The sequence below is a fragment of the Rhipicephalus sanguineus genome, chromosome 8 (genome assembly GCF_013339695.2).
Source record: "Rhipicephalus sanguineus isolate Rsan-2018 chromosome 8, BIME_Rsan_1.4, whole genome shotgun sequence".
NCBI classification, from domain to species: domain Eukaryota; kingdom Metazoa; phylum Arthropoda; class Arachnida; order Ixodida; family Ixodidae; genus Rhipicephalus; species Rhipicephalus sanguineus.
This window is the reverse complement of record NC_051183.1, coordinates 146,473,101-146,498,580: the sequence shown is the minus strand read 5'-3', so window position 1 is coordinate 146,498,580 and position 25,480 is coordinate 146,473,101. Positions and strand designations below refer to the sequence as shown.

At 45.9% G+C, this 25,480-nt stretch overlaps 2 protein-coding genes across 2 annotated transcripts in view; one reads left to right on the top strand and one right to left on the bottom strand.

Moving 5' to 3' along the window:
* LOC119402385 (uncharacterized) overlaps nt 1-25,480 on the bottom strand; it is a 736,276-nt gene that overhangs the window by 523,704 nt on the left and 187,092 nt on the right. The gene's annotated exons all lie outside the window — the stretch shown is intronic.
* LOC119402387 (uncharacterized) lies at nt 10,926-11,752 on the top strand. The gene is made up of 3 exons (XM_037669524.2): nt 10,926-11,049; nt 11,137-11,208; nt 11,292-11,752. Exons 1-3 carry the CDS (start codon nt 11,010-11,012, stop codon nt 11,666-11,668), a joined length of 489 nt encoding a protein of 162 aa, XP_037525452.1. The 5' UTR covers nt 10,926-11,009; the 3' UTR covers nt 11,669-11,752.

The following is a 25,480-nucleotide window of genomic DNA, read 5'->3' as shown; positions in this document are numbered from 1 at the left end:
AGTCTTTGCTGCCCTACTTCCAGCCATGCACCATTACAATCTTTCATGTATAATTCAGTTATTCTCCAAATGTCTCGCGCGAGAAGCTTATTAAATTAAAGTAATATTAAGTTTGTGACGACTAATAAACTCGTAATAAAAATATTCCAGGTAACATTATCCTCGGAAATCGTTGTGAATGAATCAACCCACCACTGTCTCTTTTGTCTTTAAACTAATTAAAACCTTCGTGACCCCTATCTGTAATATTTGAGCCAAGCATGAAGTATAACAAAGCATTCTCTTTCAATCCATTCCGTGCGTCGACTAAGTATACAATATCACTGGGAAACAATAAATCGTGAAGAAGTTTTTGAAACAAAAGAGGCCAGGCGTGTTCCAATCTTCCATTAGGAACATGATTTCCGCTTCTTCTGAGGTAAACTTTAATCTTGCGGTACGCACTTTCATCCAGCCGCTCACGGAAGCGTTTCCACTCGCTCCCTCAGAAGAGAGAGACAGAAAAAAAACTTGCTCTCAAAAATCTCGCTGACGCAAACAAAAGCTTCCGGAAGCGTTCTTTGATTTCCCAAGCGAACTAAAATGAGAAGTACGGTTTTGCTGCGTGTAAAAATAGAAGAAAGCACACTGAAAGGAAGTGGATGCACGGCCGATGCGATCGATGTATGGATCCAGCAAACAAGCAACCGAAGGTGCACGAGACAGTAGATATTTCGGATCGTTGGGTCGTCTTCGTTTAAGTTCCGTTTCTGGCGAAGCGACGGCCACCCAACGATTTTCGCTTTGCGAGCCAAACAATTGCTCTGTCTCGATAACGCAGCCGCGGCATTCTTCGAAATGGAAAATAAACGACCCGCATTGAACTTCAAGTTTGCGCAGTGATAACGGCTGACGACGCTGCACGCATTATGTGTATATAATACCGTGCACTAAAATATAATGTTTGTTCCAAGCTCTCCACTGACGTAGCGTGCGCAAGCACCGCCGCATCTATAGCAGAAAACAAAATGATTCTTGAAAATAACATCCTACTTTCCAAACAGAAATTCTGCACAGCGCGCAGATTACAAATGCATCATCACAAGGGGCCGAATTCACAGAACCTTTGGTTCGTGAGTGCTCATTATGATAGGCCGGTGGCCTTGGCTAATACTATGTGCAACGTCAGAATTGGCAGAAATTTAGGTTTCAAAATTCTGCAGCGTAAGGTGTTTTTTGTGGATACTGGCGTTATATATTTCCTAGGGTTTTACGTGCCAAAACCGAGATATGATATTAGAAACTTGGGCTTGTTGGTGTAGCATTGCAACCCACCAGCGCGCTATCACGACGAGGACAGAAACGAAGAACACACCACTGCGCTGATGTACACACTACAGCGCGGTGGTATTTTCGTCGTGATGGTGTCCTGGTGGATTGCAACGAGGTACGATTATGAGGCCCGCCGTAGTGGAGGACTCGAGAAATTTCGACCACCTGGGGTTCTTTGCGTGGACCAAAATCCAAATAATCGGGCCTCTAGTATTCCACCTCCATTAAAATGAAACAACCGCGGCCGGATCGAATCCACGACATTCGGGTCAGCACCTGAGCACCGTAACCACTGCACCACCGTGTGCTCTATCGATACAGGCAAAGGTTACGCCGGCGCCTTCCGGCGCCCTGTGAGTTGTTTCGTAGTCGGTCAAGCAAGGTTGTGGACAAAGCGAAATCCCCTAATATATGCCCGGACTGCCGTTAAGCTGACCTTGTATGGAGGTGTCTGGCGCCGCCAAAGTAAGGGCGTCACATCTTCCACAATCGAGGTGTCCGCACACCGTGGAAACTTGTGTGTGGGGAAAGGGACAAGTAGCCCCTAACAGCCAGCCTCTGTCGTAGACAACTGACGATTGGTTGGCACTTCGCGGTGGCATGCCGGAAGATAAGGTCCTCGCGATGTATTTACGCATTCTGTTTGTCATATAGTAACTCCGATAAATATAGCGCCCATGAAGCGATCCACCAGAATATCCTTCTGGAGTCGCCAAATTGTTGCGTAAGCGCACAGTTTTAGCAACTAGCGATGGAGCATTCCTGATGCATCCTTGGACGCACGCCTAATACGGAACTGGAGCAGACTACAATCCCGCGCATACCCACATCTATAGTTCTACTACGCCCCCTACCAATACTCTATGTGCCCTAACGCTTGCCCGTGGTATGTGTGTGTGTGTGTGGGGGGGGGGGGGCTTCTATCTATTGGCCATATCACATGGGTGGGCCAGAGTCGACCACAACAAATCAAATCCCTTCTGTTGAGGCAAGACTCAAACATTAGGCAATGGGAGGTGTGGCTTGCCATCACGCTGAGGCAGGACCGATTAGGCCTTCTCGACCAAGCCCGGCGTGTCCAGATCGCCATTGGGCCCCTGGACTGAGGGACCCACCCACTGGACTTGGATGTAATATTTAATAAACAATAATAAAGGTTATATTCTCATTCTGCGGCTACTTCTATAGGCATGTCTTGGGTGCGACCCTCCTTGGAACTTTGTTTTCGGGCGCCATCCGGTAGTCGTCTCGTTTCTAGCGTTCGTCAGCGTCTGGAACGGCCCAATGACAGGCACATCCCGCGACCGCCACAACGCGTGACAGTGATCAAATTTTAGCGAAGTCGGAACTTTTCTAGCGGCACAATCCTCATCGTCGGCTCTACATGTTGACCTAGAGATGTCTTTGCTGCTAATATCAAGAAATACTTCATCGACGCCGTCGTACGAAGTGTTTTCAAATCCCTTCGGTTTTGTACCGCTAGTAGAACGCATTCAAATGGTTCAGATATATTGCATTCCTGAAAAATGGGTGTTTAGCCCATGGGTAAGGCAGTAGGCTTCTGAGTGCGGGGTACTTTTGAAACTCAGCACCACCATCAAAAATTATTAAGGCCACAACTTTAGATGCCTCACGAAACGCGAAAATTGACCGTCGGCGTCTGCGTGAACACGAGTGATGTAAAAAGCATCGTGACGTGATGATACCACCGTAGGACGTCATCATGACGTCACAGGTCGCCAAAATATGTGACGTCTTTTGACGCCACCGTGACGCCCAAAACGTAATGTCATATGATGCCGTCAATAGACGAGTCGCTTGGTCAAAGATATTCGCCTTAGAATTGTCTCAGGCGTAATGAAAGTTGTGATTTTTTTTCTCTTATAGATTCCCTTCTTTATAGCAATTCGTATTAGAAGACAGAGGTTCTAATGGCCGGGCACATGTGCCCACGCAGGTTTCTCGTTGAGTCGGCGTATAAATGTTTGCGCACTTGAAATTGCGGTTGTTCTATAACCACCCCGTCTATACTGACAGTACTCGTTGAGCCCGCATGCCATATCCATCGCCCTCGTCCTTCACAGACGTGTAGCATGCCCACTCCTGCAAATGGAGAGACCGCAAGCAAAAGTCTGCGTGACCAGCATTTGGCTCTTCGATCTGCGGACCCCAATCAGGAGATATACGTGGTCGATAGCGGGGAACAAGGGTCGAATATGTGGAGCCCCGTTCCGTGGCCCGTCCCTGGTGATTGCTTTCTTTTTCTTCATTTTTTCTGCATTCTTCTGTTTGCTTTTCCTTTCATCACGCGAAATAAAGCCGTTTTCGCTACTGGCGCTTGCGGTTGCCGCGCCACAGCCGGTCCCAGGCACTTCAGGATCGTCGTTGGTCGTGAAGGCCGAGCTTCCTGTAACGAAATTACTGGAAGATAATCAGGCGCTCGGTTCTGTTAGTTACCACGGAGATGATTATTTCACGAATTCTTTTGTATATTGTGGTCTTGACTATGATGGAAAATTAAACAACGCTGAAGTAAACGCAGACAAGAAGAAGGAAATGGACACAACAAGAACACGAGGCTATGGGCGTTATTGCGGCCTCATTTATGACGCTTAACTTATCTTTAGTGGAACAAAATTACGAACAGGGTCTCATTTTCAGGCGTCGGAAGCAGTAAAGAATCTGCGCGCACTCCTATCATTATCGAAGGTTGCATGTATAAAGCCATATTTTGTTGGAAATTACAAATTACCAAAGTCACGTGGTCATATGAAGCCAGAAGGTCTCAGGTTAAGCACGCTAACGGGATGTTCCCAATAATGTAACCTAAATGTACGTTGAAAAAAGAAAAACTGCTATAAAATTGGCCTTCAAAATATCCACGGTGTTCAGTCATCAGACCTCCTTCACTAGCCGTACATTGTTTTGAAATAATTACTTGGCTAAGCAAACCAATTAAACAGAAATAAAAACGGAAAGCTTGCACTAAGCCACGCAAAGCTCGATACACAGCAAAGCTGATCGGCCTCATGTTTATTTATTGCTGTATCTAGGCATAACTCGGCTGTAGCGAGGTTGAACTTGGCTTGAACTTGGCTGTAACGTTGTTGAACGTATTCCGGATCTGCTCGGCGCCGTCAACTTAGTTCTCCCGTAGCGGCAAGCTTTGCTTCTCGGACCGCTGCTTCTTCCTCGGGAATGCGATTTAGCAATTCCGGTGACCCATGGCTGTGTAAAGTTAGGCGCGAGCTGTACACTCCTTCATATTGGGCTCTTGGTGAGTAGTGAGATTTACCCAATTTCTGTGGCACATTTGTTGGGCTAACTATTGCCTTCTTCATTTTTAGTGGACCAGTGATGAGTAGTGGGATTTGCCCAATTTCTGTGGCACATGCCTGTTTATGATGATGATAGTTTTTTGGTTCGTCGGGCAAGGAACTATTTCCTAAATAGCTTCGCTGTGAAAAACTAAGTGCTCTGTTAATATTTGTTTGTATGAAATACACGAAATAATAACTGTCATTTCTAGAGAATCGACCGACTATTCTCCCGCTGACACCAGAATTACTTCTATAGTAATCCTTATAACGAACGTCTTGCACAACAAGGCACAAGCAGTAAAAGCATTGTGAGGGCCGAACATGTTTGCCGATAATTCTGAATTGAGGCATGCACGGTGGCAGATAGGGCGCTCGAAGAACAATCGATTCTGCATGTTTTTTTGTTAGTTTTTTTTTCCTGCGTACATTGGGCGTCGTTCTAACGGCTGCGAGGGCTGAACAAGAAATCGAAGGAGGTATTTTTAGAAAATAATGCGAAATGCAAATGGGTGGTTCACAAATCGATTTTTCGAAGCAGAATAAACAGATCAATTGATTAAGTATAGTTATCATTGGAAATGCTGCGGAAGAAAATTATCGAAAGGAACAAAACAGAGGGGAACGGCGCCATCAAGAGACATTTCTATTACACGGGAATGATATACAGGTATAGTACAGGTATGGAATCAACACGTCAGGAAAAGACAGAGTACCTTCAACACGATGTACATGTGTGCTAGTTGGTAATTTATAGTAGTTCAAAGAACAGAGAACGCGGGGAGTAGTACGACAGACGAGGTGGAACCACACAGAACAAGCGCTTAATAAGCACTCACACGTCAGCGAATGCTCGTGTTGTGTCGTTCTACCTCGTCTGTCGTCCTTCTTTCCGCGCTCTCTGTTCTTTGAACAAAGACAGTGCCACGTTAACCCATATATGCCCAGAGTCCTCCATATAGGACGCCTCTTTGATGCACTCTAACATCGCCATTTCTTTAGCTGATGACAAGCGCCACCAACAGCACATCAAGCAGGCCTCATTCTCAACGTGTGTAAGCCTAGACATTGCTTGCTTTTCATGCTGCCACGTGCCGACCGCTTTCTACGGGCAAACGCGTGCTTTGTGCGAAAGACATCATGAAGAGGAAGAAGTGCACGTGAAATGCCGACCGCTTTCTCCGGGTAAACGCGTGCTTTGTATGAAATACGTCATGGAGAGGAAGAAGTGCAATGTCGGTGTGCACGTGAAATGTTTCAAGGCTTACCACACCCGCACAAAGCACCCTAATGCCCAGTGTCCTATATGTATAGGACGGCTTGAAAAACAGTGTTGCGTTTACCTGGCAGTAAATAAAGAACTTCTGCTTTCTTTTGAAGGTAGAAGTACAGCTTTTGTGAAAAAAATTTTTTCTTTGGTCATTTTTTCTGAGTTGGGCATATATGGTTAAGGACGAAAGTAAGTGCCACTCTTCAGGCTTCCAAAGAAGACCAAAGTTTTGGGGAAGAAAGCTTGAAGTAAGGAAACATCTTATAACAGGCAATGTCGATGGAGCCAACCCTTTGACAAGAGGACTAGCTCTGGTCAGAGAAGCAACTGTCTTCTTTAGCAGCATGTTTACACTGTGTATATGTTGCTAGCAAGCAAAGCCCACACAAGCACTATGCTAAGGAAGGCATTGCTGATAAGGAAGGCAAGCTGAGACACACACAGGACAAGCGCACAAGCGCTTGTCCTGTGTGTGTCTATGCTTCGTCCCCGTGTCATTTTGCGCTTCTTAAATGATGAACCATTTCCAACTAGGCCAAACAGCCGTTTTGCTGACAAAGAGAGGTCCTCTTGGTCGACTCCAGCCACATCCCCGGCTCTACGAATTTTGCATTCGTCAACGCTGAAACACTCTTTCGATAACTACATAAAATCTTACTTGACTGTAAAGGCTTTTGAAAAAAAAAGTTTCATGGTTGAGCGTGGCTAAACTAAGCTTGCCGAACGATAAAATAAACTACTGTTGAAAGTCCCACACGCATCGGTGCCTCTGCGCTTCAAGCAGCGGGACGCGTTTCACAGTTCTCTTTGTACTGCCGGCGCGGGAGTCACGTGACAGGACTTGAGAAGTCGAGGCGCACGCACCGCCAGCTCGCGGCTCTCTCCGACCGACGGAGAGGGCACGCAGGAGCGGAGAACAAACCGACACTGCGCATGTCCATCGCTATGAGGACGCAAGTGCACATTGACGCTTAGTGAGCTTCAATGTCAAACGCATGCACAATGTCACTTTCTGAGTTTCTTCCGGGAGGAGTAGAGCTATCGCTCTAAAAGGTTCCCTAAAGTCATCTTCAAAATTCTCATCGACGATTACGACACTCTCGAATGACAAGTTTGAGCGAAGCGGCGGAAATGGTACTTCGCCAACGCGTCATTCACTGCTCGGAAAAAAAAAAAAGAGCGTGGACACAGGCACCTGTGGTTCACTTCGGGCACACTCTCAAAAGAGGCGGCTGCGCAAGTAGCTCACGCCTGGTGGGCTGAAACGCACGCCAACGCTTTGCCGTTTTATAAGGTACCGGTGGTCGCGCCCATCAGATGTCATATCGATGACATCACCGGCAAACTGGTGAAGACACACGTTACTACAGCGCCATCTCGTAGCAGTCGCTGACGTGTGGAACGTCTAAAGCGGCACTCCACTTTTCCCAAAATTTCGTTGTACACCTTCACTTCCTTCCGCTTGCATTCGCTCTATCTTATACCGCTGTCACACGGTCCCTTCTGATTGCGATCGGTCCAAAATCCGGATGGAATTTTCTTTAATGGTAATTGGCTCCTTTGTGCAACACTTTTCGACCATAGCCAGAAAACGCTGCCGATCGGTAGTCGAGGCTCCTGCGAACATGTGAGCCAAACATTATAACGTAGCATGCGGCATGGAACTTGCAATTAAATTTCAAACTCAGCAATAAATCGCTCACGCCTCTCGCGAAAAATGATGCCATAAGCCAAAATGACAGCGCCATAAGCACAAAGGTCACGGCAATCGGCTTATTTGAGCATCGTGAGTTGCACAGTTATCACGGCCGCCGCGGAATGCCGCGACGTGCCGCTAAGAAGTACACATAGTATAGAATTACACCAGCGTGCTTGCGATCACGCTGAAAATAAACAGCGCGTTCAAAAAAAAAAAAAATCACACCATATCCACGGGTGAATGATGAAGAGCTTGGGCGAAGCTCCTGAAGCAATCATGGTTACATCGTGAAATCTTCTGTGGTTTCGCCCAGCAGTCATCAGAGCGATAGCCCAGTACATCATCAAAGACGTGACAAACACTGTATATAGGTGGTATTCACGTGTAAGCAACGCTGCGCTCTCGTGCGGCATGACGGGAAGCGCTCGAACCGGCGCGGTGAGACTTCCGCTTCCTGTCGCCATGTTTTTGGGGGAGTGCTTTCGTTTCGTGCTGCTGTGAAGCGTAAGAGCTGCGCTGACCGGGCATTGTAATCAGGCGTCATCAACAATAATTCCAAATATGGTTAACTGTGCTGTGTTGGGATGCAACAACGAGTCAAGGCGGAAAGCTGACTGTGGTGAAAACACGACGAAAGTCAGTTTTTTTTCTGTTCCGACTGTTGTTCGTCGGCAGTGCAACCAGACCCTCGAGGTCTCAACGAAACGTCGGGCGGAATGGTTTCGTCGCCTCAACCGTGGTTACATTAATACCAACGCTACTCACTACAAGGTCTGCAGCGAGCACTTCGTTTCTGGTGAGTGCCTTTTTGTCGTTCTGCTACATATAGCGCAACATAAATATCATGGACTGGGCTTGCATAGGTTGGTCGACGCTTGTAATGCTGTACCGTTTGTAGTTAGCATCAGGGGCGTAGCCAAGGGGGGGGGGGGGGGTTCAACCCCCCCCCCGAAATTTTTCAGTTTTGCTTGCGTATATATACACGCACACATACAAACGCACGCACGAACATACATAAAGTATGGTTGAACCCCCCCCCCCCCCCCCCCCCGAAAAAAATTTCCGGCTACGCCCCTGGTTAGCATAACGTTTGTTGGCTTGTTTGAGGTAGCGAGCTTAAAGGTAGCTGTGTAAGCGTCATTGCTTTAAAAAGGCACGCGCGCACTCCGAAAACAAGAGCTGCGGAATCAATTTGCTATGTGCTCATTGCTTTTCCCCGTAGTGCTGGTGCCTGTGTCACCGTGTATCGTGAAGATGTCACGAACTCGTCGCAGTAATGTAATTGTCATGTCATGCAGTTCGTGGACGTATCCTACCGTTTACTGTAGCGCTTAGAGTGGCAGATTGGGGCCACTTGTCATTAAATTTCGATAGCAGGTGGAGGGAGAGCAATGAACATTAGTAAAGGGTGCTGCCCTGTCACGTTCCCCCATTCACCATTTGTTTTTCTTTTAAATCAAACTGACTTCATACCGCGTACTCGCGCTTCTAAGCGCGAGTTCGCGGTATTGATTGTCGGTCACAGCGGCAGCGTTTTCACGTTTTTGTAATGCAAAAGTGCCCGTGTGTTTGGTTAATGAACCCAAGCTACTGTAGAATCCCCCACTGCGGCGTGCTCGAAGTGATGTTGGCCAACACCAGAAATTAACTAATGCCCAGACATTATTCCTGTTGGTTTTTGTGAAATGGCTATCATTGTTCTGGAAACGAGCGACACTTGTGCTGTCGATTCCGTTGCTTCAAATTATCTTGCGCACGACCCCTTAGAACAGTGCCTAATTCATTTGCGTAAAAGCTGCTTTTCGTGTAGTTGTGGCTCGACTCCAAGTAATGACTGAACTTCTTGCTACCGCAGCGAGTAGCTTGTTAGAAATCTGCCAGTTTTCTGCGAATTTGTGTTTGCAAACAGTCTTGTTTACACTTGCAGGAAGGCCATCCTACCTGATGGACGTTACAAACCCAGACTGGGCACCCAGCTTACACTTGGGGTATGACAGAAACTCAGCTGCTAAATCTGAAGCAAGGTATGTTTGAATGTGCTACTTCTGACCTCCCTCAAAACGACACACTTGTCATGGCTGCCGCTCAGCCAAAAAACCCTGGTGCCGCCCGTGCTGGTAATGCAGAACAAATTTAAGATTTCGAAACTGCCAAGCAAGTGAATAGTGTGTATGCAAGGAAAATATTAATGAGACAATGAGACCTCAGTGGGTGCTAGTGAATACAGTCTTGTTGATGGCAGCCACATTTTATGTTGCACTCCAAACAGCAGAAGTCTAAGAGACTGGCACGTATTCTTGCATTATTCTGTTGAAGGTTATCTGTTTGTTATTCAGGTTGCTTGTGACACAACTCAAGAGTTATGCAGCATATGTTATGCAATCATCGAGTGATGAGCACCAATTTTACACAAGTTGTTTTGAGATTAGTTGTGTCAGGAGAGAGCAGACAGGTTGTAGCTTACAATGTCGTGAGAACTCTGGGCAGCAATGTCGAAAATAGCAAACAATTGCAGAGATCCAACCATCACTGTAAGTAGTGCCAAGGATTACAGCATAGACATTTTCACATAAAGGCTTTACATTTTATTTCAGGCACCAGCGATGTTGCAAGAGGGCTGCGACCTCAAAGGAGATCCAAGAGGGCAATAGCAGAGTTCTCCAGCCTTCAAATGTGTTGAACGTGCAGCACAGCGCTGTGTGCAGAACTGTCATGGGTACAATGGCTTATTCATACATGGGGACTATTTCCTTTAATGACATTCAGCATCTTTATAGCACCTTGATTCCATACAGGCACACCACTTGCACGCCCTGTTACAGCACATAACAAGGAAGCTGATGAGCCACATTGCGCACTCAACAGCGGTTCAGGTCAGTGCCCTAGATAAGCTGTTCATACAGGCTGGATTTTACATCACAGTGTGCTTGTAATGGAATTATATTGTTCCCGATGGTCTTTGAGCTAGCAGGCAGTGGCAAGTTGTGTACTTTTAATTTTTGCATGGTTGGACTTTCTGACAAAAATTACAAAACCTCACTATTTGCTCATCCTCTACCCTATTGCTTGCAGTAAACAGCGTCATATATCCAACAGTCCTACAGCGTAAACTATTTGGTGCTTCCCTCTCTCTGGAGTAGTGGGCCCATTATGTGAGCACAAAATTGGTGGTTGTGAAATAGCAATGACAACACTTCAATGCAGGTCAATCCATGCTGCAACAAGTACCAGCTTCAACCGTAGCTCAAGATGCTGATGATACTGTTGCTGACGTTTATTGAGTGATTTGTGTTTACACAGTTCAAACGGCCCGAGTACTTAAATTTAGGAACATAACTTCAATGATTGACAACACCTCATTGCAGACCCACCATCTGTGCAATCACCCGAGGAAGGCAGGGCCTCAGCTGAAATGGGTTCTCCAGTTGGAGTTGTAGTGGATGCCTCATATTGTGAGTACTGCATTCGTTCAGTTGGAGCAAACCGGAAGTGTTTAACACAAGGGATTCTAAGAGTCACATTCCTGCATTTTTTATCAGATGTAAAGTTTTCTGAAGCTGGTGTTCAAGCCACCACTTCGACAGCTGAAGCTTCAGTAAATACCACTTCATGTAAGTAATGTGACAAATATCTCAAGCACTCTGCACCTGACTGGCAAATGCGTAGTAATGTATTGCCTATACATTTCTTTCAGTGCTAAAGGATGCTGAAACTCAAACTGACATCACAGGCAGTGTTCTGAAGAGTTTTGAAGCTGATAACCAGGTCCTACGCACCGAGTTACAGGAGGTGAAGGGCTCTCTGGACACACTTCGGCTGTCGAAAGCTTCTTTGGAGCATGACAACACCCGTGTGCAATTTTACACGGGCCTACCAAGCTTCACAGTTCTGATTTCACTGTTCACACTTGTCGAAAGTAGTGTGCCACGCAGCCCAAACAATGCTCTTGCGAAATTCCAAGAATTTGTACTCACACTAATGAGGCTGCGATTGGGAGTGGCCTTGCAGGACCTGGCGTCCATTGAAGAAGCATTGACGGGGGTCTTCAATGACCGTAATTTCTGCCTCTGAAACTTGTACGAACTCTGAACGAAGTTTCAGACACCGATGCAGTAAGGACAAAAGCAGGAAATAAAGTTCATTTTTCTACCTGAATTTGTCTTTCAAAAGCGCTTTTTTAAGTCCTTAGAATCCCTTCTTGCGTTAATTGACCATATGTTTTCTCATGCACATAACGCACGTGCTGTGCCCATTATGTTGAAGCAGGAATCTTCCTAAAAATCCACTGTTTGTGCCAACAGAAACGAAACTGCTGGGAATAAAGTTCATCTTGCCCCCTACATTTGCCTTAAGCAACCATGTTTTTTGTAATGTAAATTACATGCCAAGCCACGCATGTCAAAGCAAGAACCTCCCAAAAGACCAGACATGTGCAGCACTGAAGGTAGGGATAACACTGCAACACAACACAAGCTGCTTCTAAATAGAAGAGCAGTGTCCCAATGTGCGAGCAGGCTTCACCGAGACCGGCCATACAGGTGCAATGCGCAGCTTTAACCATGCCATCCTGCTTGACTAGAAGCCATGGCTCTAGTGGCTGAGGTGAAATCGCCTGAGAGTGGTTAACCTGCAAAAGGATGAAGTCGTTTAACTGCTGGCTTTACGCACGCAGAAAACACAGGCCACCTAAACGCACACAAAGCAAGGCAAATTGCAGCATCAACAATGAGTGAAACTAATGTAGGTATCACCGCAACAGTACAGAAGCAAAACGCAAGCAATCTAGGCACACTTGCGCGGACACATGCAACATCCGCTACCTCGCTGGCAGCGACAATTTGTAGAACGCAATGCACTTAGGCAGGTGACGAGTATTCGCAAACCAAAAAGAAAAAGATGCCGCAGCAAGATAATCGCTGGAAAGTGCAGTTACACTGTCACTTTCTAAAGCAGCAGCGCGATGGGAAATGACGTGTACAAGCAATTATTTTAGTATCGTTTTTCTTCTCCCTAAGCTCCGAAGAGAACTGTGTTACTTGACACTGTGCTGTGCAAAAAGGCACTCCTGGAATTTTCGCGTAGCGTCGTAGTGTAACGGTACAGAAGCGAAAATATGTAGGACCTCGCGCAGACACTTGTGAATGTTTCACGAGGTCTCGCTGCGCAGCGAAGCAAACTTCCAACATTAATCACACCACTGTCACACACATCGGCAAGCACTACCCGTTAGCGTTACAATGCGATCCATAAATACAGTCAGCCTAGTCAAAGATTGTCTTACCTTGGTGCGCGCGATGTTTTGATCGCCGTGTCTTCGCAGCTGGGGCTCTTCGCACGAATCCGCTGGTCAGGTAATTATGCGACTCGAGATTTTTTGGCCTTCAGTTGTTCGTGGGTCATGAAACTCGTCGTGTGCACAATGTAATCCTTGATGTCCGAAAGTTATACTTTACGCACGAGCGCGAGATCGAACGACGTTTCTTTCGAAGTAAGCAAAAGTGGATCGACGCCACCGCAAAGCTCCACTTTCTTAACGTAGCGGTTCTTCGCATTCGCCTCTAAATTCTGCGCGTACGAACTCAACTTTACTGAGGGGCCCGCATTCATGGTTGCAGAGCAATGGTGCTTTACTGCAACTCTTTTAAAGTAATGAAAAGGCAGAGATCACCAGCCGCGGAGCTGCAGAAACACCGTTCTCGTTGGCACCGTCCCCCCAAAAATATGGCGCTACCATAGTGGCCAACGCAGGTCGTGCCCTTTCCGCTGCTGCAGCCGCCAGCCTGCTCTGCCGTGACGTCACGTGAATACCAAGTATACTTATACAAGAAATTTTATTAATCGTAAGTGGTAGCTAGACGTTGCTTCCGTTCCCCCTTCATTATAACGGCTTTATGGTCGGTGAAGTGATGGATCGGTGATGGGTCGTAGTGGGATGTTTGCAAAGACGAAGTAGTGGGCAGTTTGCAAAGGTGGCTTCCGTTCCCCCTTCATTATAACGGCTTTATGGTCGGTGAAGTGGTGGATCGGTGATGGGTCGTAGTGGGATGTTTGCAAAGACGAAGTAGTGGGCAGTTTGCAAAGGTGGATTCCGTTCCCCCTTCATTATAACGGCTTTATGGTCGGTGAAGTAATGGATCGGTGATGGATCGTAGTGGGATGTTTGCAAAGACGAAGTAGTGGGCAGTTTGCAAAGGATCGGTGATGGGAGATACTATTCGAGAGATACTGCCGGTTACGCCTTACGCCGGACGCGTGACAAGGTTAGACTAAGAGGAGATTCGCCCCTAAAAAGAAAAAAAATACACAAACAGAAAGCAAGAAAACTTCGCAAGGGTCATGACGGGCGCTAACGTACAGAAGTAGGTTCTTGTCCCCTTGTCATCGCCCTTGCGTAGAGCTACTGTATACGCTCCCTACGGGAGCCGAGTTGCGCGTAGGTCGGCCATCTTGCCCGCCGAGGCGTCCACGTTAAGCAGGAAGCCACCTCTCTCGAATGTAGTAGCCGACGCGGCTCAGCGGCTTCGTGTGCTTTCTCGCTCGTTGATAACGTGTCGCTGGCGCAATGACTTTCGCTTTAAAGAAGAAAAGAAAGGACAACTCGAACAAACAATGAATTTTGATGAAGCCGGTGCTATAAGTTGTTCGATGGCAGCCACTATCGGAAGTAATATTTTTGTTCAAACAAAAAGTAGGAAAAATCCGACAGACACAATTGTGGACAAATTAAGGTCAGAAAATCGCTCGTTTCGCATAGATTTTCACGTAGCGCTCTTAAAGATAAAGTAGGATGCTCGAGAAAACAACGAGGGGCGACAAAAGAGGTGCTAAAATTATCACTTTGTGTTTTATAAATAGCGCAAGCTAACCAGAATTTTACGCAGATATACGTAGATGTGGCGAAGAATAGACACTGGATAAGGCTGCATAGTTTTATGCTGCACAGTGCGCGGACTGTATTATGCTGTTTTGGTAGACCTGTGAAGTTAACATTAAAACACTCACTGGCGCAGTAGCTACTTAAGACGGCGACGGACTTGCCATACGGAACAGAGAGGAAAGGATTTCCGTTTTCCTGTCGGTCTGTGCAGTGAGGAGCGCAGCCACCTGTCATCGACGCAACTTCGCAGCACTCACTATAACAATCGACTTTAAATGAGTCACGTGGCTGTACAACACAGTCACAACAAAAACGACGTGCAGCAAAAATAAACAACACAAAACATCACCACGACACCAACGAAAAAGAAAAAGGCACAATTTCACCGCAAGGGCGAAGCAATGAATGCGATAGCAACATGTGGTAAATTTACACGAAATGAGGCTGGCAGCTAACTCTTTTGGATACGATCTCAGGCAACTCTACAAAACGGCCGCTCCAGGGACACTTTTCACACAGTCTCTTCGCGTTGAGAGCGCCGCACGTAGAAGGGTATACGAGCCGCCCGCTGATGGCTGCCGAGACAGCGAGAGAGCACGCGCGCCAGCGATGGCGACCGCGCCTTTTAAGGGGTCATGAAGAACCCCTTGGGCTTGTTGAAAAAATACATCTTGCGAAAAGCTGACACTGCTATGAACTTCTCAGCCAAATATTGCAGTCATGCGCGCCGCGTAAATTCTACAAGCGGAGCGCGACATTGCTGTTTTCTCAGGCGTCGTTTTTTTCAAACAGAGGCCGGTTCTCACTCTCGTCGGTGGGCGGGGCGCCTGTCAGTTGTAGTCGCGTATCTGTTTCTCCGCGTCGCAAAAGACAAGGCATCCTCATTGGCCTATAGCCGACGTAAATCGAGAGCGGCGTTCGGATGAGGTGCGCTTCTTGCCACGGGGTGACGCCACTTGCCGCCGCCGCACTCCTCAGTCTGCTAACTTTACACGGTAGCGACGGCAAAAACCCGTCGAGAGTGTGCATATAATTGCTATCACAATAAAACATTAATCACTCTGCCGGATCGGCGGACTACTTGGGAAAGCGGTGTCACTGCGGTCGCCAGCACACGCGCAGCCGAGAAGTTGGCTTTCCCTGAAAAAGGTGCTTTTCGTACACATGAGCGCGCCTGGCGAATGGGGAGCAAGCGGCGAGTTTTATCAGACGGGCAACTCTGCTACCTAAAGGTAGCATAAACGGTAACTCTGCCCTTGCGTAGCTTTGCGAAAAGAGAAAAAAGCGCTCAGAGCGTGCGACGAATCCATGTAACTCGGCTCGCACTTGACGGACTTTTAAAAACATTTACGGCAGTCGATTCCTGAGGCAATAGCCTCCTTTAATTAGGTCATTCCATGATTACCTTTAATCATCAAATTACCCTTTAAGAGCCGCGCTCTAGAAAGAATTGAGATCATTTTGATTTTACGCCCGATGGCCACGCACCGTATTACGCACAGTAGCTAGAGATTACGGGAAACGGTTCTAAATGAACTTTGTGAACGTAGGATTACTTGAACAGCTGCAAATGAAAAATAAGTAGCGCTATCGTGCTGAGCATCTAAGCGTCACGACTTTGATAGTGGAGCTATATAGGTAGATGTCTATCACGAAAGAGGGTGACCTAGTAAACACATACTCAGGAGGAGAGAACTAGACTGCACAAAAACGCGAGCTACGTAGTGAAAGGGCGCGCACTGGCGGGAAAGAGGAAGGACGAAAACCTCATCAGCGCATATTCAGTTATGAATCGTCATCTTCCGATCGGGCACACGTGCGAATTACGCAAGACACAAATGCTTAGACATTTCGTTTCTTCGACGGTATACATTTTGCCTCAACATCGTGAAAGAAGCCTCGCATGGCCTACACAGAGCCAAATTACGAGTTATGCAAGTAGATCTTATGGTTAAACATCGTCCGTTGGCGCGAATCAAGGCGTACGAAAGAGGCAAAGCACACACGTGCGATGCACGAACTACCAACTGGTCTAATGTTTTGAAGAGTATAAAACAAAGGGGTAACTTTTTCGCGCTCACAACACCACTCCGCAACCCCACTTTTAACCAACTATCCGTAAAAAAAAGCCTAGCCAGAAGGAACGTTTTCATGATCTCATTTGACAAGCATGTAGGCTTAGGGATCCCACGCGACTTTTTGGTTCAGTCTCTGGTTCAGTTGTGAAAATACTACGTTGAGGGTACAGAGAGCTGACCATTGTTTCTATATGCTGGTCGAACCACAATGTTTACTGCTCCCATTGAGACTAATAACGTAGTTCACACTCCTAACTGGGTTATCCCACCCCAAACATTCAGCCATTATGGCGACCATCTAAAACATACCTGAAAAAAAATTGTCTTGATTCACTGCATTGAAAACAGTAAATTGCTAGAATGTTTCAGAGAGAAAAAAAAACATTTTGATCACGTGAGAGTCTTCCGAATTCGGCATAATATCTTCTGAGCGTTGTTTGTCAGAAAATTTAATCTGAGAGTGTCTTTTTCGTTTCAATACAAAACTTGGTTGATAATAAATAAAGGCGTCCATGCAATTTCTCCGAAGCTCAATAGTATTACTGCAATCTTTCTGCCATATACGCCTAAGGAATCCTTAACAAAGCCTTCTATGTCTGCATCTCTTTCTCTTGTAATATTGCGCTATGTATCAATATCTCAGTCATCAATACATAGTCTATGGAAAGTATTATTTCCATAAAAGATATTTTCACACCACTGAAGTATGCAAATCTTACAAGAAACATAAACACAAATTTGAGAAAAATCTTCATTTTGAGCCATATAGACACACTATTTACACCACGTGGTGCAGCAACTAAAACTCAGCTTTATATGTCAATCGAAAGCAAATAAATAGTTCATTTAAGTTAAATGCTGCCAGTTTAAATAAAACGTTTTATCATTATAATTTGTTTGAAAGAAGAATTTAATTTTTGCACTTCCCTTGTGATGGGGATGGCGAAATTCAATGAGGAAGCTGTGGTACGACCGTATGGGAACAAAGCAGTCAACGGGGAATTTCAAAAATTATATTCTTCCTTTAAAAAGTATAACAATAAAACTTGCCATTTAAGAAGAACTATTTATTTGCATTATATTGAGCTTTATTATAAAGCTGACTTAAATTAAAGCACCACGTGGTGTAATTTGTGTCTCTTTGTGGACCATAATGAAGCTTTTTCTCAAATTCGTGATTTTTTCTAGTAAGATTTAAAAACTTCAGTGGTGTGAACGTATTTTTTACGCAAAAGATGCCTTCTGTAGGGCAATATTGATTACTCAGATATTCATACATAGTCCAATAATACAGGATAAAAATGCAAGCTTAGAAGATTTTGGCATGGCTTCTGGAGGCGCATATGACAGAAAAATTGCAGCAACATTGTTGAGCTTCAGAAATACTGCACAAAGACATTTGCCTATTATGTAAACCAAATTTGGTATTGAAACAGGAAGCGATACTCTCAGAATAAATTTCTAACAAACATCACTGACACGACATTATGCCATGTGTGGAAGGCTCTCACGTGACCAAAACAAATTTTCCCTCTGAAGTATTCCAGCAGTTCACTGTTTTCAATGCAAAAAGTTATAGCAGCTTCGCATCAGTGGTGCCAAGCGTGAAGGAAGAGCGAAGCTGGTTGGCCTTCTTTGTTTATCTTTATTTCTTCTATTTCTTTCTTACTCTTTCTCTCTGTTGCTTGTATCTTCTTTTTTATCCGTTTCTTTCTATTTATTTATTTCTCTCTCTATGTGTCTTTCTCCTTCTCTTTCTCTATCTCTATTTAACGCCCTCACTTTATTTCTATCTTTTTCTCTCTCTCTGGTACTTTCTCTCGCTTCCCTTGCTTCTCTCTCTTTCACTCTTTCTTTCTCTTTCTGTCTTGATGTCTGTTTTCTCCGTCTCTTTTTCGTGTCTGTTTCTTCTATCGCTTCCTCTCTTTTTCTCTCTCTTTTTCTCTCTCTTTCTATCTTCTATGTCTTTATTCCCTTTATTCTCCTTATTTTTCTCTTTCTCTCTCTCTCTCTCTCTTTCATGTGTTTCACGTGCTCCACTCCGCCGAGCATGGTTTAACGCTCGCACCTTACCGATAGCCTAAACAGCTTCATTTTAAAGAGAATGAAGAGAGCGCGTGCCGGTTCATTCATGATTTTAGTTTTTTTACGACGGAGCACGTTATCGACACCTTAAACAGCTTTGCTGCTAATAAATCAGCACGATTTCTTTTCAAGTACTTTTGAGGTGGTCGTCAAAATGTCTGGGACGTTTGGCGTGGAATGACCCAACTTTGATATGAAACTCGAATGGGCCCAAGCAGCAAAAGCGTTGAAAGGCCTGAACGTGCTTACTGATAATTCTGCATCGAGGCAAGAACAGTGCCAGAGAGCACGACCGGAGACTGGTCGATATGGTTTTCTCGCGAATATCAGATTGTCCATTCAAAGGCAGCAAGACCTTAACTGCAAATCGAAGCATACATTTCAGGGAATGAAAGCGAAACGCAAATCGTTTTTATGAACAGGATGGCTAGCCGGGTTAAGTTAAAAATAGCTCGTGCTTGGAAATTCATCAGAAGGGCAGTGATAAAAAAAAGACTGAAAGGGGAACGCGTCGTCAATCATGTGAAACGGTATAGCTCCGCGGAAGGGATATATAAAGCATACACTTTGCTGAAGTAAGATCGGCCGCGGTAAAAGCCAGAAGCAGGTCATGGACATGACTTTATTCAGGCTTTTAAACGTTTGCCAGAGCGACGTGCTTATTCTGTAATTTTGGAGCGAACTGTACCGACATGAAAGCCAGGCGTGCCTGGCAGCATTTTGTGGTTTCTCCTGTCGCCGTTTGCATAGTCATAAATTGCTTCCATACGTATCAAAATACTTGAAACCCTAAATAATGTTGTGACGTGGTCGTGACGGTGAAGAAGGCGGCAGTCAGCGTGTTCGAAGGCTAAACTCTTTATTCGGGCTAACTTGTGCCCGTAAAATGAAAGGCGAAAGTGCACACTGTAATCTGTTAGTGGCGAGAAGAGTCGTCGGCCGTCGAGTAATCTGTCAAACGGTAAAGCGCGTCGGCATTTATGCATGTGCCATCGAATATTGCAGCGTTATCGCTGGTGGCCAAGTAAGTTCCAGAATAAACTCTAATGTTCACAACGTCTTGAATTCTACAGCGCAATATACGAGAAGAAAGACGAAGAAGCACACACGGACAGCGCTGTTCACGTTGTCAACATTCTTATGTTCACGATCTTATCTTCGGAAGGTTCTTATAGAATCTGGAATGTTCCTAGTCATTCGGGCACGGTTTGCGCAAGGCAGTGTCACATGCGTAATGAACCGGTTACATAGAAAAAACGAGCGCGCTTGGCATTGCCCCCGCTTGAAAAAGCATGGTCCCGATGCTTAAAACGGTGGCAATATCACAGCGTGGCAATACCGCAGCATTGGTAGCCCGGTGGCTCGAGGCACGGGATGTTAGATCATTACGTTCGACCACCCCCCGTGGGTGTTCTCGCATACCGCACTCGTCAAAATGAGGCTACCGTTACATTGAATTGAACCCACAACCACCAGTTTAGCAACGCGACACCTTAGCATCCAAACTAGCATTGCGGGAAATTTCGTTGATTTAAAGACAAAAACAGACGCGCTAAGCCGTTCGGTAGACTCAAAAGGCACCAAAAAAAAATAGTCGGCTGCACGCAAAAATGTGCTCGTCCCCAATTTAGTCTCTGAAAAAACAGATACATGGCCGAGTTTGTAAGGTTCCATGATGGTACTTAGAAGCCCAGAAAGACACAAAACACAAGAAAGGTAAACCAGACAGAACGAGCGCTCACTTCAAACTTATGTTTATGTTAAGAAACCCGTCTTGTTTTATCGTAAAACAAAAAGGCAAAAGCTACACCAAATGCGTGCGTCCATAAAAACTAAACCAACAAAGCAAAACAATATCTCCTCTATGCCCGAACCCTAACAAATACAAAGCAGCTATGGCGCGTGAGGGTTACAGAACTGTGGTGCAAACAGGTCATGCCTGGAGTAAAGTTTGAGCTGACATAAACGACGCCATACATTCAATTTAGTCGGTCACCCTACGGCGACAAGACTGAAACTCCTATTTATATACAGGAAGAACGTGAAGAAAACGTTAAGATCATGAACGAGTGGAATACATTTTCTTGGTATAAAATGCGACCGTTTGGCCAGTCACTAAAAGGCAAGCTACGGAAAAGTATCCATCCTCAAGTGCTGTCGCCAGTTTTCCGGAACGTGCAATATCCCCCACTAAAGTCTTCGAAAGTAGCGCGATCCATATTTCTGGTTCAGTGTTATTTTTCTGCTGTGTACGGTCGTATAAGGTATACCAGAAGCCTGCTGATGCGTGAAACTCAAGACATATATGTCTAGCGTTCGAACGAAACAGTACGGGTCAGGTTTCGGGCATTTCTATGCACTCCTGAACGCCGTAACTTTAAACCGGGTACTACCAGACGAAAAAACGTTTCGCGAAGAAACACAAGGTTCGTAGACAAAAAAGGAGGTAGAGGAATCAAAGGCGAAGTAAAGAATACTGGCAACATTGGGCGACTTCTGGTCTCACCCGTTCGATTGGGCTCGGGTTTTCTTGAACTGCTCGTGTTGCAATGGATTCGTCATTTCCTCCGGAGTGACGCAAAGACGGCGAAAAAACATTGTGCTATAAGCAAGTATAAAAAAATAATGGAGGAAACGAAACAACCTGCTCCGTTCTTTGTTACCTCCTTCATCGGTCAAAGCAATTTGGAAGCCGGCAAAAAGGGAGGGAGCTTGCAACGAGGGCGTTGAGATCGATCAGATACCACGGCTCTTCTTCTTTTGCTGGGTGACTTTTGCAGCCCACCGCACCTTGTACGTTCCTTGCGCCGAACTCCTGTAGTCGAATTGTGTTACATTTATATTTCTATTTTTCGTCTAGGCGCTTGGTTTTGTGCTCTACCGATATTTTCTCCACTCCGCAACGATTTTTCTCTTCCTCCCGTGAAAAATCTCCGCTGCGATTCCACAAGCCCGTGCAGCAGACGAAATCGAAAACCGTCTGTTCGGTTTCGCCATTCAAAATCTCAGCTTCTTGTTCCCTTCTTTCTACATGCCTATTCACGAGCCCGTAAAACCCCAGTATTATCATTTATCTGGCGGCCACCTTTTGTAGTTGCTTCCTCCTCATTCCCGGGTTTCCGGAAAAAAAAGGAAATCTTTCCAGCTCCGGTCCTCGATAAAGGTTGAAGCCAGAAGTTACGCCACCAGTTCTGCAGCCCCTTCCTCCCATCGCGTGTGCTCGTTTGCTATCCGCGAAAAAGAATGTGGGCATGGTAGGTTTTCCTTCCTCCTTATTGCACGTCTGAAGTTTGGGGCCGAGGGATTTGTCAATACGTCTTCAGGTGGAATAACGAAGAGCAATGGCAAGGCAGAGGGCGCTCCCAGGAAACTGCCGAAAGGCGTGGTCAGCAAAACACGTCTGTGTCTGATTAATCGCCAAGCAATGACTTCTGCTGGACGGTACATAGGTCCGAAAATTAGGTGTGTCTGAAGGCGTCATCGAAATAAACTACAAACTGCGAGAGTTTCACACATACCAAACTTACCTTGAAGCCGTTACGCTATAGCGTTTCAAAGATCCAGCATTAGGGTCAGGGCAAGGGCAACTAAGATTAGTATTTCTGCAGGGCTGATCATTTGGCATTTGATTCAACTACGGCTACTTGAGTAGTTTCACCGTATACAACATCTGCAGGCACACTTGGATAAGTATGCGTGACGCTGTGTGCTTCAGACGACAGAAGCTGAATGGAAAACATTTGGGACGTGCTTCCGGGATGTCAGAACATAATGCATCGTCAGATCGTTTACTTCACAGAAGAACATGGTCAATCACCCAGGTACTGTGTCACTGTATTGACAAGTCAGCCTTATCCCTATCTCCAGTGTTCGTTATTTCTCAATTCGTCAATGTTTTTTAACACGAAAGTGTTTCATGCCGATGTCCACCAAAACTTCACTGACGTATTTCCGTCACGGATATGACTTTAAAAGGATTGAGCGCTGGGCGAGCTGGTACTCGATTACTACGAAAAACTGCACGAAAGAAAGAGGGACAGGGATGACACACGTACACGCGCTTGTGCGTGTGTCTTCCCTATCCCTGTTTATTTTGCGCAGTTTTTCGCAGTAACGAATATGACGTTGGTAAAAGGTGCACTAACGAATGAGACAGACAAAACCAGAAGATAAAGTTCCACCGCCGCCGCGAATCGAACCCACGACCTCTCGAGCCCCGACGATATATAGGCGCCCGGTGCTCTAACAACCACGCCACAGGAATTCCTGCAGGAGGCTCCACAAACACGCCTTATATACCTCTCATGTTCTCTCTCGCACGGTGCTCTCTGTTGGTTGGGCTAGGCGGTGCGGGGCGGTGCGCCGTCTGTGAACGCTGAAGTGAAATACAGCGTCATGACTCTAACGAGCTCCAATAGAAAGCCATTTGGCGACGACGCACTTAGAGCGCCGCAATGACAGGGAGGAGCGCTGGCCGCGCTAGCATCTGATCGTCGCCCTTCACGCACTTACGTTCTTTGCTTTTCGCTTCGTGCTAGCGTGTGACGCTCGTTGTCGGAGTAGTGTAGCTTCCACATGCACGAACGATGCTTCTCTGCCGCCTACTGTTTCTAATGTGATAGCACCGACTAGTAAAACGGCTCCGTAGAAAGGCAGCGATGTCGACGGCAAATGTCGTGCCTTCGTGGAGCGAGACAGAGGCCGGCGGGACGTGGGACGCCTCCGCGCGTTCGCCGCTCAAGCTACGAACCTCTGCCTCCCGTGTTGCTGAAGCGCCGTGTGGTAGTGTATGCACGAGCACAGGCCCAGGTTACCCTATTACTGGGGAGCGCACATCGTGCCATGTCTCACCACAATTAACGACGCTTTGAAGAAGTGCGTATCGAGTACCAGTGTTTATTATGTGCTTGTTGATGCAATCTTTGCGCGGGATTTACGATATGCTGTGTCCAGGTATATATTAACAACTTCAGCTACCACAACGGTTCAATCATGATTATGGGCGTTATTTGCCGCGATGGAGACGTGCCACTATAGGCGTCAACGTGGATGCATCGACGTCAAACGGTGCTATAGCTGCCATACACCAATAGACATTGTACAAGCTCTCATAGATCAATGCACAGTGAACTCTTTCTGTCAAGACACGTTTCACTTTCGCGTTGTACTGATGCTAATGACGGAGGGATCAGCCATGTCTTTCTTTTTTTCTTTTTTTAGCAAACTCAGATAACTACAGACTACGCTGAACCGCACACGACAAACGCTTGTCTGATTTTGTGTGAGTTGGCCAGAAAAAAATGCATCCATTATAAGTCAGTGCCAACCAGTCCAGCCAGATGCGTTAACGAGATAGCCTTATTTCTCGTTCTGTTTATCACTTTCTTGCACTCGACGTGCTTCATAAACAAAGTCATTGAGTATTATTTTTTTATTGTGATATACACTTGTCCTAAAGACATAATACTTTGTGTGTGTATGTGTATCAGATGTGTGCCGTAAGATCCGCGTTCTATATGAAGTGAAACAGTGTCTTGTGGAATCTATCATGTTTTTCCGGCGGTCATAGCTTTTCGTGACGCTGTGCCGAAGTCCGGCTTGCCGCAGGACAGGGGAGCGTTCCGGTTGTAACACTTGATGTAAAGAGGGCATGCGTCTGTTTGCATCTCTCGAACAGAGCAGTACAAACACGTAGCAGCCAGTGGTAAGTGCAACAGTTCCACGTTGAAATGACAGCCAATGTAAGAGCCACCCCGTTCAATTCGTTGAGTATTCGCGAACCAATCCCTTGTGGCCTTAATTCGCGTTAGGACAGGGTGACGACAAGGAAAATAAAGAAAACAAGAGAAAAGGAAAGACAGTAGATAATGATAAGATTGGTTTGTGAATGCGGGCCTACAACGCTACATGCGTTGGCAACCTGATCAGAATTTAAGAAAGTACGTGTCAACGCGAAGCTAACACGCAGTACTATATGCTCGTACTGCACTCATCTTCTGTGCTTATGTAATGCTTCAGGACACTTCATCACGTCTCTGCGGACACTAAATTCTCATGGCGCTCGATCACAGTTCATACTCAACGTCTTCACGCAGATGCATTCAGAACGCTCGTCAAATTCGCGCATACCTCCGTCACTAAGCAGCGACAGTCGCGCCGCATTCCAACATGCCTCGTTTGTTTTCATCCGCTCCGGTAACATGGTATCCTCCATCACAGTATATCAGCGTCTATGGCATATAGTTATGTGGGAAATGAAGCCTCTCGTCTGATCGCGGCCGTCCTGTCGAGTTGCGATGAATATGGAATCTAATATAGCTCGTGCAATTTAGATACACGTGCACGTTGAATCACGTTGGGTGTTCTAAATTAATCGGAAGGTATTCACTAATATTTAGATCATGGTTTTGGCATGCGAACAGCCAAAAGAATTGTTAACGTTTTCAGAAGTTGAGCCAGGTATATTTCAGCATCGCGATATTCTCGCAATTGTGTAGATTTACAAATCCTGCGTCTAAAATTGCGGGTGTTCCTTTCTTTCCTTTTACATCGGTTACATCGGCACATTACAGGTTACTGATGCAAGCAAAAAAATTAAAAATGTAAACATGGCAGCACATGTTGGTATACTTTGCGAGAACTCCAGAATGGCTTTCGAATGTTCAGGCGGTTAGGCGTTATCCTATTTGTTATTACACAATACCACTGTACCCACCGCGGTGGCTTGACGAAACAAAAGGTTTTCGATAATATCCACATGTCGTATTACCTGGGTGCCAGTGATAAATGTATCTGTTCTGGGGATAGCGCTCTGAAAGTGTATGCACTTTGACAGAACTTCCA